This window comes from Microtus oregoni, unplaced genomic scaffold (assembly GCF_018167655.1).
Source record: "Microtus oregoni isolate MIOR12 unplaced genomic scaffold, Mior012 000121F_ref0000216, whole genome shotgun sequence".
Classification (NCBI taxonomy): Eukaryota; Metazoa; Chordata; class Mammalia; order Rodentia; family Cricetidae; genus Microtus; species Microtus oregoni.
In genome coordinates, this window is record NW_024544753.1 from 1,274,287 (window position 1) to 1,285,541 (window position 11,255).

At 41.3% G+C, this 11,255-nt stretch overlaps 1 protein-coding gene across 2 annotated transcripts; it reads right to left on the reverse strand.

Moving 5' to 3' along the window:
• Positions 1-9,209: 9,209 nt before the first annotated feature.
• On the reverse strand, positions 9,210-10,534 carry LOC121444374 (spindlin-2-like). Of its 2 annotated transcripts, none has more exons than XM_041646186.1 (2): positions 10,479-10,534; positions 9,210-10,021 (listed from the first exon to the last, which is right to left on the reverse strand). In XM_041646186.1, exon 2 carries the CDS (start codon positions 10,017-10,019, stop codon positions 9,210-9,212), a length of 810 nt encoding a protein of 269 aa, XP_041502120.1. In that variant the 5' UTR covers positions 10,020-10,021; positions 10,479-10,534. The 2 variants fall into 2 exon arrangements, with proteins under 2 accessions (XP_041502120.1, XP_041502121.1); XM_041646187.1 differs by lacking the exon at positions 10,479-10,534 and adding an exon at positions 10,173-10,295.
• Positions 10,535-11,255: the final 721 nt, after the last annotated feature.

The following is an 11,255-nucleotide window of genomic DNA, read 5'->3' on the forward strand; positions in this document are numbered from 1 at the left end:
TTTACTAATTATACATCACATTTTTAAATGAACTACACAATCACAAAACCTTAATCAAGGGAGGAAATACATGTACATATAATAAAATTAACCTTAAATTTCTATCAATAAGGCAAAATTTATATCAATGCATATTACTCATATCTATATCATATCCCCCTTTAAGTGTAAAAGAAAATTTATAAACAATATTTGGAAATATGGGCGCAGTTTTTTCTCTCCAAACTGCTTCGTGCTGAATAAGGCCGCTGTTATTTAGGTCTTTCATGATATAACCTGTCTCTAGGTTCATCTCAGTTGGCAGTTGAGCAAAGTAATTTTTTGAGGGTGTTCACAGCAACCTTTTAGGAGGGCATGGTCTCTCATACCATATTGGGATAGAAGCAATCTCATCCTCTGTGAAAACAAAAGAAGGACTTTTCCAAAGCATCATAAACTTAGATCCAAATTCTCGAGTCAAGGTATTTTCAAAATATCTATCTTGGATTAGTTCAGCAGCATTTATAAACAAATATCTTTTAGCAGCTGTTGCTCCTTCCTCAGCATACAAACAATTCAAAGAGAGCATAATAGCATACAGTATCAAGATTCTCTGTGTATTTTCCATCTTTATGCAGCTTTATTTTAACCTCTATTTCATTTATTTTTACTTTTATTTTTTGAGCCAGACTCTCTGTATATCTTTGTCCTGGAATAACTCTGTAGACCAGGCTGTCCTTGAACTCACAGAGATCCATCAGTCTCTGCCTCCCAGGCATTGGGATTAAAGGTATGTCCTGCCACACCTTGAAGTTACAGAGGTAAATCTACCTACCTGAGAAGGCACTAAACTGAGCAACAGTACTTGCTGGTTATTTTGCATACATTGATCTTACATGCTTTATAGCAGCAACATTTGCAAAACTTAGATACATGGCTATATATGTTTCTCATCACAAATAAAATTAATTGTATTAGAATTTAGTTAAAACAATTGCTTACAAAGTGGTCATAAAATACTTCAATATAAACTAATCCATATATAAAGTTAGTCTTCCCTCAGTATTTTCTAGACCCTACATACTATGCTCCGTCTTCTGTAAAAGCCTGCACTTACATGTCCACTGCTTTCCTGGCCTCTGCAGATTCCAGCACTCCCTTGCTCTCTTCCTCACTCCTTCCTCAGGAGATAAGCTTGCCTGAAGATCAGAGGGCAAAGCAGCTACACTAGTCAGCCATGTAATTCTATAATCTCAGGACTCAGGAGACAGAGGCAGATAAATCTCCATGAGTTCAAGGGCACCTGGAAAAAAGATCAATTCAGAAACAGATCCAAATGGTGGTGGCTCACATCTTTAATACCAGTATACTATGGAGGTAGAGGAGCACTATGGAAGTGAAGACAAGAGAAATATGGCTGGTAGTGTGGGAGGTCCTTCTGTCTATGTGTTCTTTTTATTGGTTAATGAATAGAAAAACTGCCTTGGCCTGTGGATAGGGCAGAACTTAGGTAGGCAAGGAAAACTGGACTGAATGCTGGGAGAGGGAAGGCAGAGAGAGAGAGAGAGAGAGAGAGAGAGAGAGAGAGAGAGATATGCCATGTAGCCCTGCTGGAGACAGATGATAGAAGTTTAGCCAGTAAGCCATAGCCATGTGGAGACACAAAGATTAATAGAAATGGGTTAAATTAATATGTAAGAGTAGCCAATAAGAAACTAGAGCTAATGGGTCAAGCAGTGATTTAATTAATATAGTTTCTGTGTCATTATTTTGGGTCTAAGCTAGCCAGGCAGCCAGAAACCAAAAAGCTTCCCTTCTCCAACAGGCTGGGTGGAAAGAAGAATATAAAGAGGACAAGACAGGAACTCACTGGAGTGTGGAGTCTGAGAATTTGTGGAGACAGGCTATCGCCTGAAGATTAAATAAAGGTAAAAAGTTTCTCTAGTGGTTGGCTGCTTTGCTTTTTTAATCTTCCGCTTGAACTGCAAAATCTCTCTCTGGGTTTTCATTAATTGTGTTACATTTGGAGACCAGTGTTTGGTGTACAAATTCACAAGAAAACCATTGGCCTGTGGCTGTACAGCCACTGGCTTAGGTGAGAGCTACATGCAGCTAAAGCCACTACCCTACCAGTTAGGTTTTGCTTTCTTATCTCCTGGAGGGCTGCTGCCAAACTAGGTAGCTGCCTTGAAATTCAGTAAGGTTTTTATTGCTCTATGCAGCAGCAATAAGCCTCACATCTTCATGAACATCAAAGGTAGATTTGTTAAGACAATGGGAGATTCTTAAAGTGAAGAATTAGTTAAAAAAAGAGTTTTCTCCCACATGAAAAAAAAATTGGAAAAACCATTACAACAGAAGGATTTGGGTCTCTGTAAGATAATATGCTAGACAGTTTGAAAATGGAACAATTGAATGATGATAACTAATTTAGATGGGATTTATGTCATGTCAATTGTAAACATTATCAGCAATACCAGTTTTATTTTATCACTAAAAAGTTGGTTAATATGAGTCTAAGATACAAACTTTAGAAAAAAACCTCATAAAATGGGTTAACACCTTTGGAAGAATGGATCTGAGATACAATTAATAATGAATCTCATGACTGTGATGATACTTGGATAGCAGAGGTGATTTCTAGAGGTTTGAATAAAAATCAAAATGTCAAGGATTTCAGTTGTGGGAAACAAGGTCACCTTAACAGGGATTGTAAACAGGGCATTCCTAGAAACAATGTTTTTTTCTAATCATACTTCATTCAGAAAGCCCTTCCATCTGGATTAACTAGAAGGCATGGCAAAGGCAGCCATTGGACTAATGAATATAAGTCTATAAGGGATATTGAAGGTAATCCTTTGCTTTGGGAAATTCCTTGAGGGGCCTCTCGTGGTCGAAATCTGGCTGAGTTGTTTCCTGCCATTGTAGAGGAAACTCCTTCCCAGAGCAATTAAAGAACCTAATGCCTATTGTAAGAAACCATCCTTCTCTGGTAATAGAACATTTATAGAAGAGAGAACAAAAAAATTCAGGAGCAATTATAAAGCAAGTATTTTCGCAAACTTCTACAAATGAAAAAAGACCAAAATTAAAAATATGAATAACTAACATTGTCATTGAAGGACTGGTAGACAAAGGTGCAAATGTAACAAAAATTTCATCAGAATCTAGAGATCCAAATTGGTCTCCTCAGGATGTAAATGTTCAGTTTTTAGGGATCAGAACTTTATCTCAAGTGAAGCAGAGCATGACATAGGTCGATTGTATAGGACCAGAAGGATAGACAGGAATCTTAAAACCATATGTGGCTAACATAGCAATGAAGTTGTGGGGATATAATTTATTACAGCAATGGAATATTCAGATTAACATTTTCCCAATCTTAGAGACAAACTACAAATTAATGTATGTTCTGGGAAAAGTATTACAAGACATTATAATGAACAGTCACTTATTATTCAAGTTATACAAAAATAGGAAATACCAGTGGTTGATATTTCAAAGGCACCAACAGCCCTACCTTTAAAATGGTTGATGGACAAAGTTGTATCAGTTGCATAATGGCCCTTAACAATAGAGACACCTCAGGCTTTAGAACAAACTCGTACTGGAGCAAATACATGCTCATCATATTGAAGAATCAACCATCCCTTGGAATTCTCCTGTATTTGATGTTAATAAGAAATATGAGAAATGAAGGATGGGAATAGATCTAAGAGATGTTAATAAGGTGATTCAGCCAAGGGGCTCTCTACTGTCTAGAATTCCTTTGCCTTCTCTGTTACCTAAAGAATAACTATAACCTCTTATAGTTATTGATTTAAAAGATTGTTTTTTATTATACCTTTATAAGAAAAAGAGAGAAAAATTTGCCTTCACAGTGTTTACTTATAATAATTCTCAACCTGCTAAGAGATATCAATTGAAGGTTTTCTCAAAGGGTATGTTAGATAGCCCCACCTTGTGCCAATATTTTGTATGTCAGCCATTGAAAATGATACATAAGCAATTTCCTCAATCTAAAATTTACCATTACATTACATGGACAACATTTTACTATTTGATTCAAATGTAGATACTTGAGAAAAATGTTTGAAGAATTAACGAAAATTTTGCCTTGTTGGGAATTACAAATTGCTCCTGAAAAACTACAAAGAGGAGATTCTAGTAATTATTTGGGTTATAAAATAGGTTTACAAAAAATTAGATGCCAAAAGGTGCAAATTAGCAGAGATCAATTGCAGACTCTTAATGACTTTCAAAGATTGCTAGGAGATATTTCTCATCTGCAGTGCACTATTGGGATAAAACCTGATGAACTGATTAATTTAAACAAAACCTTAGATTGTGATAAGGACTTAAATAATCCCAGGAAATTATCAGCTGAAACTAAGAGAGAATTAGCTTTGATTTTAGAGATATTACATAAGGCACATATGGATTGTGCGGATCCAAATCTTAACTGCATTATGGTCATATTATCCTCTACATATTCCCCTACAGAAATTTTAATGCAGAGGAAAGATATTATCTTATAATGGATCTTTTTATCACATAAACCAAGTAAAAATTTAAAATTTATGTGGAAAGGGTCTCTGAGTTAATTCTAAAAGGAAAATTGAGATTTTTTTAATTCGCAGGAATAGACCCAGTAAAATTATAGTACCTTTTAATAATAATGAAATTGACAGATTATGGGAAGAAAGGGAATCCTGGCAAAGAACTTGCAGTAATTTTTAAGAGATATTTACAAAAGCTATACCCAAAACCAAGAAAATTAACTTATAAAGGGAACTAATTGGATCCTTCCTTGCATTGTACAGGGCACACCAATAACTGGAGCCCCTACATTCTATACTGATGCAAATAAATCAGGAAAAGCAGGTCACAAATCCTAGAATTTAAGTACTAGAGCAAAGTCCTTATCATTCTGTCCAAAATTCAGAATTATATACTATGCTCATGGTACTAAGGGATTGTAAAGAAACTTTCAACATAGTTGCAGATTCACAATCTACAGAAAGAGTTGTTTTGCCTATTAAAACCACTGAATTTATAACAGGTGATACAGAATTGACTTCATTAATATTCAGGAACAAGATATGATCATCATCCTGTATAACATAACATACATCCAATCCCATATGGGTCTGCCAGGTTCTCTAGCACAAGGTAATGTAGAAATAGATCAATTATTGATTGGAAATGTGATGAAGACCTCAGAATTCCATAGAAACATCATGTAAATGAGAAAAGTTTTTTTTTAAAAAACAAAGACTTTTCTCTTACATGGAACAAACCAAATTATAAGGAAATTATAAGGAAATGTCCTACTTGTTCTTTATATAACCAAACACCACCACCTACAAGAAATAAGTGTTTTGCTCCTGACATTTGCTGTGTTTGAGATGAAGAAAAGGATGGAGTCAGAGACCATGCAGGGCAATTTGGTCTGGGACCTTAGAAGGACCTGGTGATTACTTTGGACTCTGTATGGAACAATAAGTGATGACTGATGTCTTACCAGACTGAACTACACATATTTTCCATATTACTTATTATTTTAGAGCAGGAGTTAAAGTCTTAATTGCTGACAACATATATTTTAGCTTTAGAAAGGTTTTCATTCAGCAGCCATAGCTAAATGCTTCCTATTAATAATGTTTACATTTTTTGGTTTTGGTTTTGGTTTTTGAGACAGGGTTACTGTGATACAACCATGGCTGTCCTGAATCTTGCTTTGTAAACCAGGCTGGCCTCAAATTCACAGAGATGCACCTGCCTCTGCCTCAAAATTGTTGGACTTGAAGTTGTGTGCCAACATGCCTGGCTGAATGTTAATATTTTTACTCTCCAATGAACTTGGTTAACACAGCAGAAAATTTATTGGTGATATTAATAATAACTTGGGGCCTCAGCAAAGGTTCTTATTAATGTGAAGAGACACCATGACCACAGCAACTCTTAAAAAGAAAAATATTTGAACAATGTGGTAGCTTACAGCTCAGAGATTCAGTCCATTATCATCATGGTAGGGAGCATAGGAGTGTGCAGGCAGACATGGTGCTCGCTCCATCTTGATCACAAAGCAATAGGAAGTAGACTGAGAAACTGGGTGTGGCTTGGCCATATAGCAGACCTCAAAGCCCAACCAAACAATGGCATACTTCCTCCAACAAGGTCACACCTACTCCAACAAAGCCACACCTACTAATAGTGTCATTCCCTATGAGCTTATGCAGGATAATGACATTCATACACTAGGCATAGAAAGATAGGAACTTTACTTTTCTCATGGGATTTAGACAGTAGGCTTAGCAGTGTATTCACAAAGGGCATATTGCTCCAGAGAATTAAATTACTTTGGCTCAGCCTTTCATCCCTCTTTGGGGACACTGTCAGGCTGGAATACTCATCTGGGTAAGTGAGCATCTAAATATAAATAAATGACTCATCTCTAGTACACACAGGATTGTATTTGATACAAAGACCTCATTGAGTGGGCCAAGATTCCTAGACACTGTTAAAAAGAATAGTCGTTGAGTAATTATTATCTCCAAGGATATCTGAGGTATACTATGGCACGATTCCTGGGTGCAAAATGTATTCTCATCTATGGACACATTCACATTGGAATATTTGCTTTTTTGTGCTCCTGATTTCAGGAGCATAAAGAAGGTTATCTGGAGGTACCAGACTGTTCCTGTTAAAAAGTAACACAAATCATAACGTACTTCTGCCTTACATGCCCAACTCTCTCTGCCATCCCAGCTGCTTCTCCTCAAATGTGCCAGGTCTTCTTTGAGATTAGGCATCTGTCATCACTCTACCTGGAATACACATTCTCCTTTACTGCTGCCAAAGGGCCACGCTCTCACAACCTTTATTTTTTCATTTTAAACCTAGAGGATCTGGGAAACCTTTCCTGGCCACTCTGTTTCTCTGTATGGAGCGTTATCTTCAAACTTCATTTTCCAAAAACAGGCTTAGGAATGTCCTTTCTTATCACTTATCAATATGAAAGTATTTCTCATAGATTTATGAACTACATGGCTAACTACAGATATGACACATTACAAAGGAATTTCCATGAGGATAAAATCCATTCATCTGCTGTATCCACTGACCTCACCTCTATGTCCCGAACAGTGCCTGCCCACCCAAAGTGTTTACGGGATGAAGATAAAAACAAATGAATGAAGAATCTATGGGATGGAGCATATGAAATCAGACAAGTATCCATGCTCTAGCCATAAAGCTGCAAATGAACCTCTTTCCAAAGCATGGACTTGGATTTTACCAAGGCATGGCCAACTAAAACTAAAATGAGGTCAATCCTTCCTTTCTTGTATCCCTGTTGGGAGATGGGTCCTATCCCAGGATGTTTATATGATATGAATTTACCACAAGTCTAACTGGATGCAGAACACAGCAGAACCACAACCAACCAACAAAACATGGAAGCTGACAGCAGAAGTGCTCCCCAAGGACCTACTCGTGTTGTCTGAACAAAACCACATGATGTAGGAAAGACAACTAAGGCTGCCCTTGTGAGGTGTGCTTGTCGTGTGCTTGAGGCAATCAATCTAGAGTCAACGCTTGCTTGGTGGTGAGCATCGATGAGGTTTAGCGCTTTCTTTCAGTGTCTGGCAGATCCTTGCTTGCTCCAAGTGTGTCTTTAGGAAGACCCCCACAGCATGAACCAGAAACACAGTTCTCTTGGGAGGCAACAGTGGAAGGAGGAGGCAGAGCACATACAGTGTTCTCAGAGGGACTTTGGAAGGTTGGGGAATGACAACAGAGAGCAGAAGAGGAGGATAGAGACCCATGTCCTGAACTCTACAGTTGTGAGACACTTTCCAGGCATTCTCAATTCTTCTTTCCACAGAGCACAGCCCGTTCAAAGGGCAGTTCCAGCAAAAGGAATTACTTAGGCGAAGCCACAATTCCCAGCCCTACCCCCATGCCCAGGTTATACCACCCTCTTGCAAAAGAGAGGTGCACACATCTCCATCAGGGGTAGCTATGAGTTTAAAAAGGAAGGGGAATCTGGTTTGGGAAGGACATACCTAGAAGTTGTCAGTTGCTACAGGCTTTTCAGGGAGTCTAACCAGAATGGGATGCCTAAGGAAGGGCAGTTTCCTTTTGCCTGGGCACTGAATGGAGCCAGGCAGCTGTGACAGAGTATGGACAGCCAAGTTCTCTCTATACCATGGAGACATGAGGCACAGCCATCAGATGCCCCATCCCTCCAGGAAGGCAAGGAGTATTCCAGACAGCAGGACAGTGTCAGAACTGCTATTTCTGGATTCACCAACTATCCATTTTCCCAAAGAAAGCACTTGCCCTTTGCCCAGAGCTAGCCATGAACTCTTGTTAGCTGCTTAGGCTTCAGGCTGTGTCAGACTCTCTTGAAAACAAACAAGCCTGATACGTAGTTACAAACTTGACATTGATTTCCATTCTCCCAGTAAGCCCTTAGAAAGGCCATTCAGTAACCCTCTATCACATGTGCCTTGCTTGACAGCTGACCATTGGCACTATGAAGTGCCAGACAGAAGAAGGTGGGTGCATCAGGCCATTCTTCTTGGCATGCTCCTCCCAGTTAAGCTCAGAGTGTACTATGTCCTATGTGTGGATCCTCCTGACCTCTGAAGTCTCAGAGGCTCTCCTCAGGGACCTCCCTGCACAGCAGACCTTTCCTACCCTTCCTGTGTCCCTGCTGTGTGTATTCTCCTACAGGAGTTCCTATGGTTTTCTGAAAGCCAGAAGGTGTCTGAATTCTTCACTCTGTTACCCCTCCTGCCCTTCCCAATCCATGTTTCTTGCTTCCCTCTGTCCCACCCCCAGGGAGCCTCTCTCTCACTCTGGCTCCCCTCCACTTCTCCCTAGGCAGTCCTCTCCTCCACAGCCCAACTCCATTTCCTTCTCCTCCTCCCCCCAGGACCAGACCTGCTAAGTCCCATTCCATTTTTAGATGATACTAGCTCCCTTGTCTCACAGGCTGAATTGACAGCTGTTTCCTCCTTCCCTGCTCCACCCACCAAACACACCCAGTGTTTTCCACAAGGCAAAGTGCTTACAGACAGCATGCCATACACACAGAAATGTGTATATTCCTCAGGGCAAACATATGCCCATGGTGAGCTCCCAACACACTTAAAAGCAGCAGCCTCTGGAAGTCTAGAAATGACAACTTTATTTCAATAGTTGTGGCATAACTTTGACAATTAGATATTTTTCACTAAGTCATAGACATGGATATGAAAATCATCATTAAATTTGATGAAGTACACCGACTGTTTGGCTTCTACTTTGCCAATCACCTTGCCAGTCCTTTTGGAACCGTCATCTTGGGTATATTCCACAATCTTGCCTATCAGACCATCCTTAAATTTCAGGTTTAAATCTGGTCGAGGAATCTCATTGTACTCTGGCAGGATACGAAGGTTGCCCTCTTTATAATCATCCAGAAGCTGGTACATGTATAAGATAGGATCATTCACATAGGTAATGTAAAACCAGGCATTAAGGATAGGAGCTTGGTCCAGAACCATCCCCCTCCATTTATCTTTTGAGCCATGCTCACCCTCAAATATGTGATCCACCACCTTGCCAATTATTGTATCAGCAAGGTTAGGATCAGGGAGTGGGGATGGTTTTACTGTATCAGAGAGCACTTTAAGGGACAACACTCTTTCATCGTGGTGAAGTTCCAACCCATAGACGCAGTCTATCCCATCGTATTTCACCAGATAGAGAGGGGGATTAAGAGGAACCTGATCGAGAATCGTTCCTCTCCAATGGGTGATGGGCCCATCCCCTTCCTTCCACTCGTGAGAAATTCTGCAGCCCACGATGTTCCTTTCGGCCAGAGACGAACATCTGCTCCTCTGCCTCTTCTGCTTAGGCTTTTCCTTGTTCAAGGCTGCAGTTTCGTTGGTGTAGTTGTCACAGAACTCATGTCCAGCAGCTGCATCTGCGGGTTCCCCTTGGGCCTCAGTGGTCCAAAAATACTGGGTGCTGGTGCCAGGGTCCATGGCTGCATTGGAGAAGAGGGACGAGACAGTTAGCTGAGGGGATAAAGGGCCAACTTACTCACGCCCACCCCTTGTTAGATGCCTCCACTCCAGGGATCTGGTCCCTAACTGGCCCTCACCCCACCCCAGGAGCCTGAGGGCAATGCTGGACACCTTGCTGGGTGCCTGCTGCTGTGCTGAGCTCTCCTGGTTCCCTGCTGCTGTTGGGAAGAGCGGCAGTGTGGCAGCGGATATGAAACAGGATTTGGACTTCCGAAATGCCGGAACTGGCGACTCTTAAGCTCAACTGCCCGCGCCCCGCGCCCCACGTGGCCCTATCAAACCGGTTTGGAAGCAGAGCGGAGAAGCGAGGCAAAGCTCCTCTCCTTCCTCCACCTTGTCCTTCACCTCAGTGTGCTGAGCATCCCGCCTGCAGCTCACAGCCCTTGCCGCCTACCCAGGCCGCTCCCTGGTACCTACCTCCGGGCTTCTCCGCGCTCGTTTCCGAATCTGCACGGGGCTCCTAAAGGCCCGTTGCCACTGCCTGCTGCGGATGTCCTCCCCCTCCGCTCAGGCCTCGCGCCCACCTAGAAGCTTGCCTAGCCCGGCGTCCTGTTGTGGGGTCCAGGGCTCTGCGTGCCGGTATTGGACACCTGGATGCTGCCTCCGTTTGAAGGCCGCGGTGAAGGCGCCAGCCTAGGCAATGAGAGCCTAAGGGGATGATCCGCCTGCCTGCCCGCCGGGGCTGCCCGGAAGAGTGGAGGGACAGGCTACTGGAACACCCGTGGTGTCCTGAGGCTGGTGGGCTCTTGGCTTCTTCAGCTTTCCTCTCTTGGAGGCAGCTGCCCTGTCACCTTGGAATTCCAGCAGCTGCTGCTCCTCTCTCATTCTGTATATTTATCTCTGATCCTTTTTAAGCTTTCTTTTGCAGGGCTTTTTGGTGGTGGTTTTGGGATGGTGGGATATTTTTTTCTTTTTTTGCTCTCTCTCTCTCTTTCTCTCTCTCTCTCTCTCTCTCTCTCTCTTTCTCTCTCTCTGGTCTGAATCTCCTCTTGCATTTCTTTTCTGTCCAATGTTCATTACTGTGGTTCCTTTAAAGTCCTTTTAACTCTTTTGACTTTCTCGTACTCTTTAGTTCCACCTTTCTACTTTTTTGCTTCAGATACTTTTGTGAAATTCTTTAAATTATTTGTTATATAGTAAAGTCCAAAATATGTCCCATTTCTCCCCCAAAAGGCAGGGCCACTGCTTTGGTCC